Below are 19,939 nucleotides of genomic sequence, written 5' to 3'. Positions count from 1 at the left end.
TTTGAAATCTAGGGACGTCTCTAGATAATGGGTTCTCTATATATATATATATATATATATGAAGCGGTGATTTATTCTTTTAAAAATCCATTTATATATACATACACACGCAAAGAAAAAAAAACTATATATATTTCAGTTTCTGCTCCAAAAGCCTCTGTTTTTGGCTGCGACAAGATGAACAAAACAGCGACGTGCTCAAATTATTTTGACCTTTGCTCAACTTGTTTCTACACAAGTCGTCCCATTTTTAATTTATAAATAAATAAATAAATAAATAACTTGGCATAACTTACTAGCTAGTAGCCAATAGCAGCGCGCCACATTCGAAGCGTGACATGTCTGAGACCCAGAAAAACAAGCTAATTGCCAGCTCAGAAATCCAAGTTCCCCAAACAAAATTGTTTTAGATTTTTGAAAGAAGAACCAAAGCGAACAAATTAAACACACCCATTTCCTTCTCTCTCTCTTTTCTCACAGAGTCTCTCTCGCGGTAAGTTAAAAAGGCAAGAATTTCTTTTTATGTTTTTTTTTTTAAGGCAAGAATTTTTTCTTCTGTTTTTTTTATTTTAAAATTTTATTTTTATTTATTTTTTATAATTTTGGTAATTTAAGGCAAGAAAAATTTTAAGCATGATCTTCTTCAAAACAAAACCCCCTCGATAGAATCCAAAGAGAGGGGGAGAGAAGCCGGTGCCGGGATCTCAGCCTATTGCACCCCTCTAATCTCCGATTCCTCGGATCCCTCTCTTGTTCCTCTGGTAAGCGATCTCCATTTCTCTATTTCTTTCTCTCTTTTTTTCATCCCCTTCTGAATCATGATGTTGTTTGATCCCCTGAACCCTAAAATCTTCGACCTTGAAATTATGATTTTTATTTTTTATTGGAATGCCGAGTTTTTGAACCCTATAAGGAGCAATTTTTCATTTTGCTATTTCGACATCTTTTTCCGTAGATCCAGTTTTAATCGGGTTTGATCAGAGCTAGTCTGTTCTATTTCTTAAGTGTTATTGCAAGAGTTTTAGGTTTTGCCGTGTGATTATGATTCCTTTCCTTTAGGCTTTGTGTTTGTCTGTTGGTGCTGCTGTGTGTTTTTTTACCAACATTGCTCTGAAATTTTTGTGCTAAAGTTGGTTTCTTGATGCTCTATTCCCATAAGAGAAAAAATATATATATAGTTTTTGTATTGCTTTGTTTCGCTTCTCGTCCTGGAACTTCAACAATTGCTGTTAGCTCCTAATTAGTAAAAATTACTAGTTTTAACTTGTTGCTATAGGAATCAATTTTTCTGAGATATTCTATTATTGTAAGCAGAATGTCTTAGGCTTCAAGGCAATATTGCCGCAGAAGTGCTTTTTTCCCCCTTATGGATTTATGTGAATAATGATGTAAGGCTTTTGGCCCCGCAAATCAGCTGATTGATATTGTGCAGCAGTTCATATCAATAAATGGAAAACCCTTCACCTCCGCCACCAGTGGGATTTCCTGTCACCCTTTCTTCCCCAGGCACACGGCCTGAGCAAAGACTGGCAGCCCCTACATTCTCCTCTCCAGTACCAACCAGGTTTTCTCCTCAAAGACCTCAACAAGATCAGCTTCCAAAATCTGTGTCCAGGACGCCTAGCTCGCTGTCATCTGGTGATGGAGTGCAGGCAAGCAGCCCTATTCCCCTGTTCAGCACTCCTCCAGGTCCACCCATCTTCTCTTCCCCTGTAAGACCAGCTGCTGTTCCTTTCTGTACATCTCCTGCAACTCCTCAGCCGTTGGCCTTCTCCCCAGCCTCATCATTGCCCACTTCTTCTCCGCCACATTTCTCAAATGGTTCCACTGAATTACCTTTGCACCATTCTGCTAATGTTGATGAGTCCAAATTTGAATCACCATATGTTTTCTTCTCTGCTCATAAGGTACCATGTTTTACACTATTCCTCATTGTGTCATGTCATCAGATCACATACACTATGACTATACTGTGGATATATTTGAAAAGGTTATTTCTGTTGAGTTTATCATTTCTGTATATGTGAACTTTGTCACGATATGTTCAATTAGGCCTGTTAATTATTTGTATCCATATATGTACTAGTTTCATTTTAATAATGATTCATTTAAACTTTCATCACACAGGTTTTGAAACGTAACAAACTAGCAAATGTATCCAGTTTAGGATTTGGAGCATTAGTATCACCGGGGAAGGAGATTACACCCGGTCCGCAAGTAGTGCAACGGAACCCTCATCGGTGCCAAAACTGTGGTGCTTATGCCAACCTCTATTGTGAGATATTAATTGGATCTGGTCAGTGGCAATGTGTTATTTGTAAGAAATTAAATGGTAGTGATGGTGAGTACATAGCCACTAATAAAGAAGATGTCTGGCGCTTACCAGAACTCTCATCTTCAGCAATTGATTATATTCAAACTGGAAATAGAAAGCCAGGATATATTCCTGTATCTGACTCTAGAATCCCAGCCCCTATATTTCTGGTTATAGACGAATGCTTGGATGAGGCTCACTTGCAACATCTACAAGGGTCTTTGCATGCTTTTGTTGATTCTCTTCCCGCAGCTACCAGGATTGGTATCATTACCTATGGCCGGACAGTGTCAGTTTATGACTTTTCAGAGGGTTCTATGGCCTCCGCTGATGTGCTTCCTGGGGGTAGCTCACCCACTCAAGATTCTTTAAAAGCACTTATTTATGGAACCGGCATTTACCTATCACCGATTCATGCTTCTCTTCCTGTTGCACACACTATATTTTCATCTCTGAGGCCTTACAAGCTTAACTTGCCAGAAGCATCCAGAGACAGATGTCTTGGTACAGCAGTGAAGGTTGCTCTAGCAATAATTCAAGGGCCCTCAGCAGAAATGGCTAGAGGAATTATCAAAAGATCAGGAGGCAATTGCAGAATCTTGGTGTGTGCTGGTGGTCCGAATACTTATGGCCCTGGATCAGTTCCTCACTCATTTTCTCATCCTAATTATCCATACATGGAGAAATCTGCTATGAAGTGGATGGAGAATCTGGGTCGTGAAGCACAGAGACATGATACTGTAGTTGACATCCTATGTGCTGGAACATGCCCTGTACGGGTCCCTGTCCTTCAACCACTCGCAAAAAGTTCTGGAGGTGTGCTGGTGCTTCATGATGATTTTGGGGAGGCTTTTGGTGTTAACTTGCAAAGAGCGTCTCTTAGAGCAGCAGGCTCTCATGGCCTATTTGAGATACGATGTTCAGATGATATTCTTGTGACACAAATCATTGGGCCAGGTGAGGAGGCATCTGCGGATTCTCATGAAACTTTCAAGAATGACTCTTCCTTTTGTATTCTTATGCACAGTGTTGAGGAAACGCAGAGCTTTGCCCTGTCCATGGAGACAAAAGGAGACATCAAGAATGATTTTGTCTATTTCCAGTTTGCTGTACGTTATTCAAATGTTTTCCAAGCAGAGATTTCCAGAGTGATTACTGTCAGGCTGCCCACTGTGGATAGTGTCTCCAAATATCTTGCTAGCATCCAGGAAGATGTTGCAGCAGTAATAATTGCCAAGAGAACAATTTTGCATGCTAAAACTTCTTCTGACGCAATAGATATGAGGCAAACTATAGATGAGAGAGTCAAAGATATTGCCTTAAAGTTTGGCGCTCAAGTAGAAAAATCTAAACTTTATCGATTCCCTAAGGAGATCTCATCTCTACCAGAGAACTTGTTTCATCTGAAGAGAGGACCTCTATTAGGAAGTATAGTTGGCCATGAAGATGAAAGATCTGTATTGAGACATTTGTTTCTGAATGCGTCATTTGATTTGTCCCTTCGCATGTTGGCACCTCGTTGCTTGATGCATCGTGAAGGGGGAACCTTTGAGGAGCTGCCAGCATATGATCTTGCCATGCAGTCTAATGCAGCAGTTGTGCTTGACCATGGAACAGATGTTTTCATATGGCTGGTATGGCTTTTAATTGCTCTATTTTTGTTTAATAAAATCAACTTAGTTATTTTTAACATTTTAATGAATACATGCAGTCATTGTCAGAGAATGTTTTCCCAGCATACTATTTCTTTCTCCAGCATTGATTATGGATGATTGATCAATACACACACACACACACACACACAGACATATATATATATATATATGTATTGTTTATTAACTACTCAAATGCTTGTAATAGGATGTTCATTTTTTTTAGATGTTTTATCACTGATGAATCAATTCTTGATGTCATGATCTTTTGATATGCTTTTCCTTAGAAGTTTGTATAATTATCTTACTGCTTCAGATGTTTTCTTCCATACCTACATGTTGAGAATGCATTTGCTAATGCTGCAGTTGTAGCCTTTTCAGCTAAAAGTATCTTAACTCATTCTCATTATTTCTTTCAATATACAATTTTCACTTCATCCTGCTCTTAAGGTATGATATGTTGCACCCTGTCAATCTTGTAAAACATTTTCCAACATGACCTCAATGTTATCAAATGGTTGGCCAACATTCTAATTTTCTAATGGTGTATTTCTCCTGTTTAAGGTTTCTGTGAACTAATCTAGCTACAATTTGTGTTGAGAATTGCAAAAGTCCTACTTCTTGCTAGTTCTAGTAGCTTAAAGAAGAGTTAGTCAGGAGGTGCTCTATAATGTCAACTATACTACAACGTAGTTTGTGTAGGAATTATAATTGAATGACATGTTTAACTGAACACAGTTTTTGGCTTAAAAGATTATCAAGGTTGTCCTTCATGCAGTTCTGTTTCCCAATTTCCCCAATTATTGGAACCTACCCTCTTGCTTTCATGGTTAGTGATGGCCTTACCCATCATTCTGAAAGAAGATATGTAGTTTTGATTGTTCATGCATTGATATTTTGGTTATTGATTTAGGAAGGCTTCCCTTGCGTGATCAACATGTGATGGTGAAAGGTTGTTTTACTTTCTGAAGAAATGAGTTGTTTTATGCTAATATTATGATATCTATTATATAATATTTGTGAACGCACCTTAATATCTGCCTAAGGAAGCTCTCCATGACTAGTTTTACCTGTTTATGCCAGGTTTTTCTTTACTTAATTTCTCACTGATTGTTTGCCTTGTATAATTTCTAAGGGTGCTGAACTTGCTGCTCAAGAAGGGAAAAGCGCAGCAGCTTTAGCGGCTTGCAGAACATTAGCCGAGGAGCTCACCGAATTGCGATTTCCGGCTCCTAGGATCCTTGCATTCAAAGTCTGTTTTCTTTCACTTCTCAAATTCTATATTATCTCTTGATAACTTGAGGCCATAAAGCCATTCCTAGTAGTCATGCTGCTGTATTATTTCAGAAGTGAGATCAAACTACACACTAAAATGCATCTTTCATGCCTTGTGAACTAAGATGACAGTAATATTATAACTTAACGAAGTCTCATAATTTTCTTAGTTCACTTGCGAGCCTTTTTAAGACCAGCATCAGGGGTCCTCCAACACCATAGTTAATGGTCTCATGATGAGATATACCATCCATACTCTTATGTATTTAATTTGGTAATATTCCTGTGTGTTCTGATTTGTTGGAATATCTCTAACTAAACAGGAGGGTAGTTCTCAAGCACGGTATTTCGTTTCTCGACTAGTACCAGCACATAAAGATCCTCCATATGAACAGGTATTAATAATTTCTCGTTTATATCTATTGTGGATTTCTTCTTTGAAGCAGCAGAGACTTTGTCTGGGTTTTCTTGAATGAGTCGAAAAGCTAAGAGCATACTGGTTGCAGGAAGCAAGATTTCCTCAGTTGCGGTCACTGACCACAGACCAGAGAGCAAGGCTTAAGAGCAGTTTTCTTCACTTTGATGACCTTAGCTTCTGTGAGTGGATGCGCAGTCTGAAACTTGTGCCGCCGGAACCAAGATAAATTTTGCTGCAATGCAGGACTAGGATGGATGATGACCTTCTTATTCATTTCCTTAAAAAAATTGAAGGGGGCTTCACTGTGACATTTGAGGGAGGTCCGCGAGAGGACTTGTTTTGTTTTATTGATTTTTCCCTTGAAGTACATGCTCTTGACTTTGTGGAAAGGCCTGCCTCCCTTTCTCCCCTATATGACATGACTATATGTTATCCCCAATTCACTCTGTAACTTGGAAATGCTTGGTTCTCACTTGAAATACCTGCCAGAATGATACATATCACAGTTCAATAAAAATTGGTTTCGCTGATTTATATGCATTCATTCATTCACTCATTCGGCAGTTTTTTTTAAAAAAAATGAGTTGTTTGGTTGTAATTTTTTAGTTATGCGGGCAAAAAGAAACCATCCCTTTTCAGGTAGTGCCTATGACTATGAGAGTGGTGGCATTTATAAGAAACTATGGAGATTTAATTATTTATATATAATTTAAATTTTTTTTTTTCAAATGTATATATATTTGGACTATTAAAATTAGGCTTTTTTTTTTAAATTAAACTGTGATTTATCTACTTTTATAAAATAAATTAATTAATTAAAAAAAAATTATAAAACGTTTTTGTTAAAAAAAAAAAAAGTTTGAAATTTAGCCATGGACCATGATGCATCATTTTTTTTTTAAAAAAAATAAAAAAATAAAAAAAATCCACTTTTACACTTTGACTTCCGTGGGTCTCCAGTACAGTCACAAAGAACGTCATTAATAACTATTTTTATATCATTATTATTTACTGTCATTTGCATATAGATCCCTGAAAAGTTCAACATTAGAAGAAAAAGAAAAATGTCATGGAATCGAAGTCGCTTGGATGTTGGAAGTTGGAACCTTATCTCCTCCATCCCTCTCTCTCTCTCTCTCTCTTCTTTTTCCCTCCAAACAAGAGCTCAAGAAAAAGAAGAGATTTTGATCACTACCAATCCTTCCAAATTCTAATCATTGGCAATGGCAATGGCGACATCCCCCTTTCCCACTGCTACGCCTGTATCCATGTCCAAGCCCACCGCTTTCATCCCAAACAAGGTTCTCACTCCATCAACCAATTTCCTCCATAATCCCCACACGGCCATCTCTCATCTTCCCTGGAAACCCAGGAAATCCAGAGGTCTCACCCCCCGAAGGAAGCTCCCTGAACCCGTATCGGCTTCTCTGGGAGGCCTTCTGGGTGGAATATTCAAAGGGACTGACACCGGTGAAGGTACGAGGCAGAAGTACGCCGACACCGTTGGGTTGATCACCCGATTGGAGCCTGAGATTTCGAAGCTCTCGGACTCGGAGCTGAGAGAGCGGACTTCGGTTTTGAAGGAGCGGGCGCGGAATAACGAGTCCCTGGATTCTCTTCTTCCTGTGAGTGCTTCTTTATGAGTTCATGTTTTCATCCTTGCTCCATTTCTACAAGCATTATATGGATTTTATCTTCAGGAAGCGTTTGCGGTGGTGAGAGAGGCATCCAAGAGAGTTTTGGGACTTCGCCCCTTCGATGTGCAACTGATCGGTATGCTTACTACTTCTACTCTTAAATCTCCTGTGGCTGTGGGGTTGTTTGTCCATATTGATTGCCAACTTCGTTCGTTTCCATTATGTTTTCCGTTGAATCTATGTCACTTCTAGTTGATTATCATTTTTAAAAATGTTAGTTCTTGAACATATACACCAAAGAAATGGTGTTTATTAGTAACTGGTGGTCGTGGAGTGTGAGTTCATTTTGGTCTATTACCTGCATCATCACTTAAGACTATGCTTCAACATTGACCTTGCTTTACACCATTGATCTTCTTGCTGGCTGCCTGGTCATGAATCAATCTGGGTTCATTCATAGCTTTTTGTAATTATTCTGTGTTTTTTTTATTTCTTGCATTTTTTACATGCAGGTGGTATGGTGCTTCATAAGGGAGAAATAGCAGAAATGAGAACTGGAGAAGGAAAAACATTGGTTGCTGTTTTGCCTGCTTATTTGAATGCATTAAGTGGGAAGGGTGTGCACATTGTTACTGTGAATGATTATCTTGCTCGACGTGATTGTGAATGGGTTGGTCAAGTTCCTCGGTTTTTAGGTCTACAAGTTGGCTTAATCCAACGTATGTCACAAGCTGCAAAATAATTTCCTATTTTTTTGTCACTTGAGATTCACCAATCTCTGCTGCTATATTATGAGTAATGTGACTTATCTTTTGTTTCATTTGAAATTATTGTGACTATGAGTTATTTTATTTATTTATTTATTTAATAATTTGGTAGCTTCTGTATAATTGTTTTCTTCAATTGAGCAAAACGTAAATGTAGATGGGAATGTGCCTTGCAGGCTTGCTGCCCTCAATTTGTAGCAAATGGTCATAAATTAGATGTTTGATTGTGTGCATAGTACATATTTGTATCGCTTCTGGATGGCCATGGATCGTTGGATATGCCACTCTAACATCATGATGATTAAGGTCAAATTATGCCATTTGCAGCTGAACATAGTCATATCTGGCATAATCACATGATAAAGAATTTGGTGACTATCCTGCCTGAAGTTGATAAATATGTGGATTGATTGGTTATCTCTAAGATTTCTTCTAGAGTTTAGACAGGCTTGATTCATGTTTCAGCACAATCTCTATGGAAGCCAATTTGTGTCAATATTTAAACTTTTATTTGTTTTTCTCTGGAACTTTTATATATAGAATTTACATGGTTGATTTTCCACATAACTTTGTAAGTCACTTGTGCTTTATTGGTTAGTCTATGAATCATATTTGATATATCATCTGTCTGGTGTTGCAGAGAATATGTCAAGTGCACAAAGACGAGAAAATTACCTGTGTGACATCACATATGTCACAAACAGTGAGCTTGGTTTTGATTATCTAAGAGACAATCTTGCCACAGTAAGTTGATTTCAATCATCCGGTGTCCTTTGGCTTTTGTTTGGCTAAATTTCCTCTTAGATTTTGTTGTTTATGTTTACTTTTTTAGACTGCGACCAACAAAAATCCCAACTGAGTTGCCACACGTTTTTGCACCTGCAGAGTGTTGATGAACTTGTCTTGAGGGATTTCAATTTCTGTGTGATTGATGAGGTTGATTCCATTCTTATTGATGAAGCAAGGACACCGCTAATTATCTCAGGGCCAGCAGAAAAGCCTAGTGATAGTTACTATAAAGCAGCAAAGATTGCAGCAGCGTTTGAGCGTGATCTACATTACACTGTGAGAGAAGAATCGTTATAACTTGTGGATTATTTATTTTACATTATTTTCCTCATGCACTGAACCAAATAGAAAAATTGTACCTTGATATGCTACAAGCACACTACACATCCTGCAAAGCAGCATTGTTCTCAATATTATATGCCTGGGATGCTGGTATCAAGTTCTAGCAAATACAAGCAACTTAATAGTTCAGCAAAAAATTCTTGTTTATCTCTTTTCTGCATTCATTTTTTTCCAGGTTGATGAGAAGCAGAAAACTGTTCTTCTTACAGAGCAGGGTTATGAGGATACTGAAGAAATTTTGAATGTGAAAGATCTTTATGATCCTCGTGAACAGTGGGCATTGTATATTTTGAATGCAATTAAAGCAAAAGAGCTTTTCCTGAGAGATGTGAACTACATTATTCGTGGCAAGGAAGTTCTTATTGTTGATGAGTTTACAGGTCGGGTCATGCAAGTGAGTATATTTACTAGCCATGATATCATTATTAATCAAAGATTATGTTGATAAATCATCTTGTCATGATATAATCAATCAAATTCTAAACATCCTTGATATCTGCTACTGAACATAACAGAAATTTCAATTCTCAACCATCTAATTACTCTATATTTATGCACATTCCCTTGACCTTGTGGCAGGGCAGGCGATGGAGCGATGGTCTTCACCAAGCAGTTGAAGCAAAAGAAGGTTTACCAATTCAAAATGAGACAGTTACACTTGCATCGATTAGTTATCAGAACTTCTTTCTTCAGGTGAGGATTTTTCTTAGGCCATTGTTTTAGTGTCATCCGGTTATATTGGTGGAACAGCTAAACCTTCATTCTTAAATGCGTGTTGCATAAGAATGGAGATGATGTTTCTATGCCAGGTCACCTGGGAATAGATTTATTTCCTGTGATTACTCAAAATGCTTTCCCTGTATCAATATTGAGCACCTCTTCATAGGAATATCTAACTCCAGTTAATTTTAACCAACAGTTTCCCAAACTCTGTGGGATGACTGGTACTGCAGCGACTGAAAGTACAGAATTTGAGAGCATATATAAGTTGAAAGTTACAATAGTTCCAACCAATAAACTGATGATAAGAAAGGTATCCTTTTGTTTTTCAATGTTACATGAAAGAAGAGCTCTTAATTTGGCTATGTTTAATTGTATTTTCAAAACTTCCACATGATCTCTGCATGTTCAAACATTAATATCTTTCTTTGCAGGATGAGTCAGATGTGGTCTTTAGGGTAGCTAATGGCAAATGGCGTGCTGTTGTTATAGAAATAACTAGGATGCACAAGACTGGTCGGCCTGTCCTTGTTGGTACTACTAGTGTTGAGCAAAGTGATGCATTGTCAGAACAACTTCATGAAGCTGGAATTCCTCATGAGGTGTGTGTTTTTCAAAAATTCAGCTGAACAATATTTGAGATCCAAATATTCAAGTAGTCGTCCATTGATATATAGCTTTTTTTCATTTTATAAACCTGTTAACAATTGAGGGGCTAGTTATCATTCTCTCATAGGATGTAAAATTATTCTTCGCACCTCTTACCTGATTGTGTGGACAGAAGGGCTGATAAACTAGCATTAAGCATTTTCACTTCTGTTATTGTAGGCTAAGATAATTTCAGTATTCTGTGATATAAAACAGCTATTAGCAATTGAATTAGTTATTCTTGACAGTTCATTTTTTTTAAGTGGTTCTTTCAAAGCCTCTCACGCATGCGGAGATCAGGAAAAAATCATTCCAGACATTAGATTGAATGAATTATTATGCATTTACCCTGAAATCAAAAACATTCTTTAAGAATTGAATATTATTTATTTAGAGCTTGTCTAATAAATTAATAAAAATACATCTAGTTAATGAGACATGAAAGAATTCTTTCTACTTGTGTTAGTGCTTTGATGCATTCCGGTCATTCTAGATCTACCAGGGTGATCATTATTTTTGTGGAATTGTAACCATATGAATATGTAACTTAGTACTATAGTTTTTATTATTTTAGTTTTACAAGTAATTAAATTGGGCTATTTAAAAAAAAATGACCTAGGGCATAAATGGGGACCAAAGAGATCAACCTTCTTAAAAGCAGAGAGCAGCATCTTCCTTTTATGGAACTTCCTTCACCTTCAGAGTATTTATATTTGTCATTTGGACATTGCATTTAGGTCCTTAATGCAAAACCAGAGAATGTGGAGAGAGAAGCAGAAATAGTAGCACAAAGTGGTCGTCTTGGGGCAGTTACAATTGCTACTAATATGGCTGGTCGAGGGACAGATATCATTCTTGGAGGTAATGCCGAATTTATGGCAAGATTGAAATTGCGGGAGATGCTCATGCCAAGGTATTTCATTATTCAAAGGTTTCTACCAAATCAGTCAGTGATTTTTAGGAATACTTAGGTGATTGATTCACCATTAATTTTTCCTCCATTTTTTTTTTATTTTTTCAAAATGCTTGCTCACAATGTTTGTATAATTTCTCCATTCTTGCTCAAGGTATGTTTTTGGAGATTGTTATTCTTTCTTAATCTTTTGAAGGTGCTCCCCTTGGGTATCATGTGATTACCTGCAGTGTCTCATGTGGCACATATATCACATTCAGTGCCTCTTTTAGTTTTTGTCATGTTCTGTGGGCTTTGCTTGCATTATATGAGTGTTCAAGTTTTCCTTTTTTCTGTTTTTAAGATAGCATGAATTTTGCAGGGTTGTTAAGCCAATTGAAGGAGTTTTTGAGTCTGTGAAGAAGCTTCCACCAAGAAAGACCTGGAAGGTACAATGAGTTGAGCTTCCATCAAGATTAAAATGCATTTCCTTTGTACCTTTTTGTGAATGTTACAGGTAAATGAAAATATACTCCCATGTGACCTTTCTGAAAGAACAATATCAACTGCGGAGGCTGCTGTTGAATTAGCTGTCAAAGCATGGGGTAAAAGATCTTTAACAGAGCTTGAAGCTGAAGAGAGGCTTTCTTATTCATGTGAAAAGGTGAGAACCATGAGAAACGAAAGACATTTTGTTCTTAGTTAAGAATGACTTCAAAGTAAAATATTGAAACCTGTTCTGGTGGACACAAAGTTTTCTCTTTGAAGAGTGATAATTTGCTTACCTTTGTCATGGATGTCTCACTACATTACCTGCATTTTTCTTTTTATCTCTATCTGCAATATTTGGAAAACTGGAGAGATGGTCTTTTGTGAAAAAACTGATAGTCTATGCAACTGCGTCATCTATTCAAGCTGTTTGAGAAATGGTGTGTGAAAAGCATAGTTTCTGTACTTGCGTACCTTGTAGGGACCCATTCGAGATGAGATCATTGCACAGCTGAGGGATGCCTTCACAAAAATTGTTGGTGAATATAAGATCTACACCGAGGAGGAGAGGAAGAAGGTGTTGTACATTGAAATGTTACTACTTTTGAATGCTAATATCATTATAGCATGGGCTCAGGTCTCTACATCTTGGCAGGTTGTATCAGCAGGCGGGCTTCATGTGGTGGGGACAGAACGCCATGAAGCACGTAGAATTGACAATCAGGTTATAGTCATATTTTTCACTTCATTATGGAATTCATTTTTGGTGATTTTCTGGCATGTGATTGTCTTTGGAAAATTCGGGCACAACTAATCTGGGCCACAAGTATATAGCAGAATTAACATTCATTTGTTTGCGTTTTGCTCCTGTTTCACTCAAAAATCATCAGATTATCCCCTATCTATTTTTACTATTTCAATTTACTTGTTTGGCATCACTGCATCACACAGCTTCGTGGTCGGAGTGGGAGGCAGGGAGACCCGGGAAGCTCTCGGTTTTTTCTTAGTCTTGAAGACAACATTTTCCGCATTTTTGGTGGAGACAGAATTCAGGTTCTTGCTTATATTTATTTCAACTTAATTGTGCATCGCAGTAATGTAATGTCTGTTAAACCTTTGATTATGAATTTTATTTATTTGTTGCAACTACTAGGAAAGACAATTTGTATACTAGCACATTGGCTTTTAGTATCAGTTGCCATCCCAATAGCTCGACCAAAATAATTGATCTTATATCGACATGTGACATGTGACAAAATTCTAGCTTCAGATAATTTGGCTCCTCCACTTTGCAAATTATCCAGCTGGATTCTTGCTGAAGCACACCATCCATTCTAATTGCAGGGCTTAATGAGAGCTTTCAGAGTTGAGGATCTGCCCATTGAATCAAAAATGTTGACAAAGGCTTTAGATGAGGCTCAGAGAAAAGTTGAGAACTATTTCTTTGATATACGAAAGCAGTTGTTTGAATATGATGAGGTGTTGAACAGTCAAAGAGACCGTGTTTACACAGAAAGAAGACGAGCACTTCAATCTGATGATCTGCAGCCGCTTATGATAGAATATGCAGAACTGACTATGGATGACATATTAGAGGTAAATTGAATTTAAATAAAGTGTGCGCCACTTATATTTTCTTTTTATAATCAACCAGAATTCGTGAATTACCATCTGCTGATTGTATTTTATAAGTGCTTGCTCTAAATTATTCTGCTTCATGGACAGGCAAATATTGGTCGGGATACCCCGAAGGAAAGCTGGGAACTTGCTAAGCTGATCGCGAAACTTCAGCAGTGAGTGACTGGCGTTACATTTTTTATTTTACTTGTTACTGTAGAAAGTGGTGTGCAAGAATGTTTTTTGTTTGTTGACATAGCTTTGAACTTCTTTGCAATATTTGATGTTTGCTTTGAGTCTTTGACTAGACAGTATTTTCAATAATCTCTTTAATGTTGGATTTGAGTAGACGATATTTCCATGTGGCAGGTATTGCTACCTGTTGAATGATTTGACTCCAGAATTGATTGAAAGCAAATGTTCAAGCTATGATGAGCTACAGGATTACCTTCGCTACCAAGGGCGCCAAGCATACTTTCAGAAAAAGGTGAGAAACTAACAAGAGTATAAAACTTCAGTGAATCTATATGTTGCGATGTTTGCTACTCTTAAGCCCAACACAAGTCATCAAGTCAAAGATCGGTTCATATATACATGCATGCATGTCTCTTTTACTTTATTGTTCTGCATATTGGCCTTCTGGAGGATCTGACATGACTTGTTTATGATTCGGAATTCTTATTTATTAAATTTTTTCCCCCTTTCAACGTATTGTGGCAATCAGGAGATGGTTGAGCAGCAAGCGCCAGGTTTGATGAAGGAAGCAGAGAGGTTCTTAACACTAAGCAATATCGATAGGCTGTGGAAAGAACATCTGCAAGCAATTAAATTTGTCCAGCAAGCTGTGAGTTTAAGGGGTTATGCACAGCGAGATCCGCTCATTGAGTACAAACTAGAAGGTTATAACCTCTTCCTAGAGATGATGGCCCAAATCCGAAGGAATGTTATCTATGCGATCTACCAGGTTAGTATGATTTCTTACCCAACTTCAACATCGTCAACATACCTTTGTTTGTTCAATTAGAAGACCTGAAAATTCATCATCGTCATCATGGAGCCCATTTTTCTTTGTAATAGCTGTGTGTTTTTCAAAACGCATGTTGTGCTTGCCTCTTGCAGTTCCAACCGGTAATGGTAAAGAGCCAAGAGCAGGGTGATGATAAACCATCAGGAAAAGAGGCAAACGTGAGGGAAGCTGATAATGATGCCAACCCCATTGAAGCAGCACAGGCCGCGTGATAACTTATTACAGTTGTGGGGAGCTTGCAACGACTTTCATTAAATTAAGGGGTTCATATCTCTCAGTACACCCTACCAAGAGATGCTCAAACTGCCATGAGATGACCTGGATATTTGTAATTTGATGTATCATCATCATATATCACACCCCAGAATCAAGTTAAAAGAAATTGATTAGTGTTTTTTAGTTTTCATACAAATGTTATGTGATATTTAATCTCAAAGCCAGTAATAGTCTTCCATCGGGATTAATAAGATATTCATGCATGCTAATTTTAAAACTTTGAAGGCTACAAGAAAATGAAGAATGAGAACTGAACAGACCAGCAGCACCTTCCCAGAGGCTGAGAATAGCGGCAAAACAGAATGAACATGACTAGCTGAGCAAAGAATCATAAGGCTAAGAAAGGAGGAGGAAAACCAGCAGCTATACGTTAAAAATAAATATTTAAATAGCCTATGTATTATCTGGGAGGAGAAGCCTCATCTTCCTTCCCCTTCTGCAGAACAGAACATAGAACCTGCTTGGAGATGTAAGTCTCAAGTTCCCTTGACACTTCTGTTAGCTTCAGGTCAAAGTTGTTTTTATACTTTTGTTGCTTAGGTGATGGAGAACCTGAAAACCTTCTCCTTGGGCTCGAGAACCAGCCCCTCGGTGATCCTGGGAACCAACATTTCTGCGCCACCACCACCGGTGTCATCTCACTTGCTGCAGCTGTATTTTTTCTTTCTGCCTTGTTTGTCATCAGAGGTCCTTTAGCTTCTGATGGTATTGGTTTCATTGGTGACAATGAAAGTCCCCCAGGTGGTGCTGCTGTTGTTTTCTGTCTGATGATGGTCTCTCTAGCTCTTTCTACAGCTATCACTGCCTTCTCTTTGCTCATCATTATCAATCTCCAAGGGTCTATGCGAGTTTTCTTATGTGTGTTTGGTGGAGGATTGGAATCTATTTTAATTGACAGCCTCCGAGTGATCTGTATGTAATTCATCGAGGGAGTTTTATCTACTCTGGCAGATGAAATGGCGGCTTACACCATAAACCAGTAAGTTTGTCTCAGAATTAAATTAAGATAGAACTTACAGGATCTTTTTCTCTTCTCACACATAGAAATCTAGAGAAGAAGCTGGGCTTTTCTGGCAAGTCAAGGTCGACACTTTCATCATCAGAAGAAGACAGATCCAGGTCATCAAATGGATCAAAGGATTGGCTTTCTTCTCGCATTGCAAGTATGTAGTCATATGTCCTCATTCCCTGAGAATGACCATCGTACCACAATTAAGATACAATGCGACCTATTATTAGTTTCTAGACAACAGGGTCGGTTACAAGAAGGGTACCTTTCTGATGAGAACGACATGAAAAAAGAAAAGCTGTCCAAGTGCTGCGCAGGTATATGCCGTCAACATTGCCAACAATACCTGAGGAATTAAAAAAAAAAAAAGATTCTGCTCATCAAGAGAGTAATAGAGGGTGGAAGATAAGCCTGTGAGACATCAAAAAGCAAGTGAATGGATGATGATAGAAGCATGATTTACTGATATTGCTATAAGAACGCCTCTTGGCATCTTTGTGTGCAGATTCTGTTTGATTTCAGATGCAATTCCTTCTCGGTCCGCAAAGCAGCGGACGAAGATGGCAATTGCAGTTCCCCCTTCAATAACAAGCTGTGAAATCCCATATTGGAAAGAAGAGATGAAAACAGCAGTCATCCATCAAAATTAAGGGCTAGGTTTGTTCATGGCAGTCAAACAATGAAAATTGGGCTCACCATAAGCAAGATGAAAACAAGGAGAAGGATGAAGGTGGTGTAGTTTCTCTTTCCAATGCAGTTGTTCAACCACTGTAGCAAAGAAAGCTTATTGTTCAACACTGGCTTTCTACAGTTCCTTACTAACTCAGTGAACTAAGTGTCCGTATTTACAATAGAATCCAATACATAAAAAGGCTTGTTTTGCTTACCCTGCAATGGTGATCGAATCCATCAACACACCGATCACAGCTCCTGCAGTGCTTGCTGTGCAATTTTACCTGTAAAAAGAATCAAGCTTGAAACCAAATCAATCCTGAGGACCAAAGAAGGAAGAATTCAAGTAGATGATGTGGATTGATGTGTTAAAGCAAAGGTAAGAACAGAGGACCTCAAAATCACACAGGAGACAAAAAGAGATGTCATTGTCCTTGAGGTGAGGCGCAATTGCATCGTCAGTACTGACGAGGGGGAAAGGAAGCAGTGGTTCAATAGGAGGAGCAGCCGCTCTCCACGGATCTAAATACCTTCTCCTTATGCAACTCCTGAGGATCCAGTACTCCATCTTCCGAATAAACCTCACTGCTATCTGATAAATAATAAACTTATAATTCAGCTTCCTGGAGCGACACATCCCTCCATTCTTGCCCGCTTTCCTCTTCTTGTCCCTGTATGTCCTGTCGGATGGGTCAATTGCAGTGCAGCGCACAAACAGAAGGGCAGCTGAGAATGCCTGCAAGAACACTGATCAGCAACCATAATAATAATTATAACAATAATAATAATAAAGACACGGAAAGGAAAGATGTGAGCTTGCTTACTCACTATGAATGAGAAGAGGGTGAGGACTGTGTTGATGACGATCCGATTACCGAGAAATGGTCCGAGGAACACATAGAAGCAAATGACAAGGAAACTGAAGACCACCACGCCCACCATCTGCAACCAATGAGTGAGTGAGTGAGTGTGTGTTTGTGAGAGAGAGAGAGAGAGAGAGCCAGTGCTTGAGCTATAACAATACTAATTACATTACCTGAAGAGGATGGAGAGGGAGCTGCCATCCATGGCGTCTCATTGCCGCCCCCACTTGCTCTTGAAGATTTTACCTTTCTCTTTTCTTAGCTATTCATTCCATCAATAATTTTCAAGCTCTGGAGCTGCCAACAAAAAAAAAAAGTCTCTTTTTTGTTTTTTTTAAAGCCTACTACTACTCCCTGAAGTTTTTCTTTCCCCTTCTCAAAACATGAAAATGAACATCCCATTCCCACCAACGGTCGGTTGGCAGTTTTGAATTTCAAATCCTTTTGCTTGTTGGGGTGGGGTGTTTTGCAGCCGCGGCCCCCTTCCTTGAAACTATCAAAAATTATGTCTATAATAAATAATATACGCAATAAGAAGAAGAAAAAGAAGATGGTGCCAATTCCTTACTTAATTTGGATTTTGACTCTGACTCACGCTTTGCACGGGACCAATTGACTTTGGGCCATCACCACCGTCAAGACCAACAAACCTAAATATATTATATTAAAATTATAATAATACCACCACCAATTCCAAACCTAAAATTTGGTCATTGCATTCAAATCGTCCGTCCATCTCCCATCCAACGATCAGGAGTTGCCTTTACAAGGCGTCATCATCGTGATGCAAGCGTTTCACACCCAAAGAACGAGTCCAGCCAGTCCCCGAACCCTATCCGCAATCTCAACCCTAACCCTAACATAGATTTTGAGACCCACCCGGACAAACCCTGATTCACTGATCCTGACCCAATTCCTCCGCCGATGGCTTCCGCCGCCGACGACGACCTGCACCGCCAGCGCACCGGCTTCGAATCCGGCGCCTCCGATGACACCGACTCAGACGATGACAGTTCCTTCGCTCCCGGCGGTGCCGATGCCGTTGAACCACCCCCAAACCCTAATCCTAGCGTTGCCTTCACCGCTGCTGATCCCCAGAACGGTGACGTAGATACCTCCTCTCCAGAGCTCAAGCGCCGCCACATCTCTGAACTCGGAGAGATCCGCTCTACGTCGGTGGCGCCGGCAGGCCCTGATGATCCGCGGAGGCTATTTCAGCGTCTTTTCAGCGATGAGGACGAGATTGCAATCTTGAAGGGGTTTCTGGAGTTCGTCACCCAACGAGGCACTACCCACGCTTCGTACCAGTACGATACGGGACCGTTCTACGACCAGATAAAGGCGAAGCTGCAACTGGAGTTCTCCAAGAACCAGCTCGTCGAGAAGCTGCGGCGGCTCAAGAAGAAGTACCGCACCGCCGTGGCGCGGATCGGGTCTGGCCGCGGCGGATCCCCCTTTAAGAGCCCCCATGATCGCGCCGCCTTTGAGTTATCCCGCCAGATCTGGAGCCCTACCTTCAAGCGCCCCCGCGACCAGCGCGCCGAGGCCGAGAATAGCAACGGTGATCCAAACACGCCTAACCCTAACCCCGTTGATCCGATCGACTCCGCGGCTGGTTTCGAAGCTCCCGATCAGAGTGCGTTACAATCAAGAAAACGCCAAAGGGAGAGATCGGGCCCTGTGGAGGTCGCCGTCGAGGGTTTGGCGACGCCGGCGATGTCGAACAACCAAATGATCGAGGAGACGATGAGGAGCTGTCTCAGTCCGTTGTTAAAAGAGCTGCTCAATACGGCGATTTTGGGGCCGAGAATCTCCGGCGGCAGTGGGTCTCTGGCGGCGTGGTTGAATCCCTTACCTTTTAGTTTGGTGTCCGGCGGAGGGGCGGCAGGGATGGATGAGAAGCTAAGAAAACAGCAGATCATGGAGCTGGAGGTTTTGGCGAAGCGGATGGAGCTGGTGAAGGAGCAGATCGAATTGAAGCTGGTGGAGCTCAAATCCAACAAGAGAGGATGATGATGATGATGATGATGATGATGATGCTCAGGTTTGGCGGCGTGTTTCCCTCCACGACCATTAATGGCCTCCATTAAATCAAAGAAAATAGAAATGAAAACTTTTTATTTATTATTAAAAAAAAAAAAAAACAAAAAAAATCTTTATCGTTTGTGATTATTATTGGTGATAGTGTTTATGATTGAGAGCTTCTCTTGGGTTAGAATTTTGAATTTGAATTAGAGTGGGATTATTATAGTTAGAATCAGAAAAAAAAAAGTTTCAGTTTAGTTTAGTTTAGTTTAGTTTAGTTTTTTAAAAGAATGCTTTCTCTGCTTTTTAATAATTTCTCACTTTCTTCTGTATATTATTGTTGTTTCCAATCTTACCTTCTTCTCTTTGTAATGCTCTTGAAACCCGTTTCATTTGAACATGTTCTGAGTTTTGATGGCGATTTATTTATAGTTATTGGGTAAAAAAAGTGATGTGTATATATATATATATGACAAGATGGCTGGCTAATTGGGAGGTTGGAAGCAG

At 39.3% G+C, this 19,939-nt stretch overlaps 4 protein-coding genes across 10 annotated transcripts; 3 read left to right on the top strand and 1 right to left on the bottom strand.

The window, feature by feature from the left end:
- Positions 1-366: 366 nt before the first annotated feature.
- On the top strand, positions 367-6,211 carry LOC120283880 (protein transport protein SEC23-1). Of its 5 annotated transcripts, none has more exons than XM_039290658.1 (7): positions 367-493; positions 616-761; positions 1,436-1,907; positions 2,128-3,948; positions 5,102-5,218; positions 5,565-5,636; positions 5,748-5,885. In XM_039290658.1, exons 3-7 carry the CDS (start codon positions 1,449-1,451, stop codon positions 5,883-5,885), a joined length of 2,607 nt encoding a protein of 868 aa, XP_039146592.1. In that variant the 5' UTR covers positions 367-493; positions 616-761; positions 1,436-1,448. The 5 variants fall into 5 exon arrangements, with proteins under 5 accessions (XP_039146592.1, XP_039146593.1, XP_039146594.1 ...); XM_039290659.1 differs by having other exon boundaries at positions 1,433-1,907; XM_039290660.1 differs by having other exon boundaries at positions 1,415-1,907.
- Positions 6,212-6,757: 546 nt separating this feature from the next.
- Positions 6,758-15,039, top strand: LOC120249784 (protein translocase subunit SECA1, chloroplastic). Its single transcript, XM_039258427.1, has 20 exons — positions 6,758-7,284; positions 7,360-7,432; positions 7,809-8,015; positions 8,704-8,807; positions 8,949-9,128; positions 9,370-9,588; positions 9,774-9,887; positions 10,114-10,227; positions 10,349-10,516; positions 11,300-11,475; positions 11,837-11,903; positions 11,972-12,118; positions 12,425-12,520; positions 12,599-12,667; positions 12,895-12,996; positions 13,288-13,539; positions 13,669-13,736; positions 13,930-14,047; positions 14,285-14,524; positions 14,680-15,039. Exons 1-20 carry the CDS (start codon positions 6,883-6,885, stop codon positions 14,797-14,799), a joined length of 3,036 nt encoding a protein of 1,011 aa, XP_039114361.1. The 5' UTR covers positions 6,758-6,882; the 3' UTR covers positions 14,800-15,039.
- An 8-nt stretch (positions 15,040-15,047) lies between these two features.
- LOC120249785 (protein S-acyltransferase 18) lies at positions 15,048-17,713 on the bottom strand. Of its 3 annotated transcripts, XM_039258428.1 has the most exons (9): positions 17,581-17,713; positions 17,373-17,486; positions 16,939-17,280; positions 16,760-16,828; positions 16,569-16,640; positions 16,336-16,464; positions 16,138-16,218; positions 15,881-16,051; positions 15,048-15,773 (listed from the first exon to the last, which is right to left on the bottom strand). In XM_039258428.1, exons 1-9 carry the CDS (start codon positions 17,620-17,622, stop codon positions 15,264-15,266), a joined length of 1,530 nt encoding a protein of 509 aa, XP_039114362.1. In that variant the 5' UTR covers positions 17,623-17,713; the 3' UTR covers positions 15,048-15,263. The 3 variants fall into 3 exon arrangements, with proteins under 3 accessions (XP_039114362.1, XP_039114364.1, XP_039114363.1); XM_039258430.1 differs by lacking the exon at positions 17,581-17,713 and having other exon boundaries at positions 17,369-17,474; XM_039258429.1 differs by lacking the exon at positions 17,581-17,713 and having other exon boundaries at positions 16,939-17,291; positions 17,373-17,459.
- Positions 17,714-18,297: 584 nt separating this feature from the next.
- LOC120249787 (probable transcription factor At3g04930) lies at positions 18,298-19,678 on the top strand. The gene has a single exon (XM_039258431.1). It carries the CDS (start codon positions 18,332-18,334, stop codon positions 19,418-19,420), a length of 1,089 nt encoding a protein of 362 aa, XP_039114365.1. The 5' UTR covers positions 18,298-18,331; the 3' UTR covers positions 19,421-19,678.
- The last annotated feature ends 261 nt before the right edge of the window (positions 19,679-19,939 follow it).

This window comes from Dioscorea cayenensis, chromosome 19 (genome assembly GCF_009730915.1).
Source record: "Dioscorea cayenensis subsp. rotundata cultivar TDr96_F1 chromosome 19, TDr96_F1_v2_PseudoChromosome.rev07_lg8_w22 25.fasta, whole genome shotgun sequence".
NCBI lineage: Eukaryota > Viridiplantae > Streptophyta > Magnoliopsida > Dioscoreales > Dioscoreaceae > Dioscorea > Dioscorea cayenensis.
This window is presented reverse-complemented; position numbering and strand designations above follow the sequence as displayed.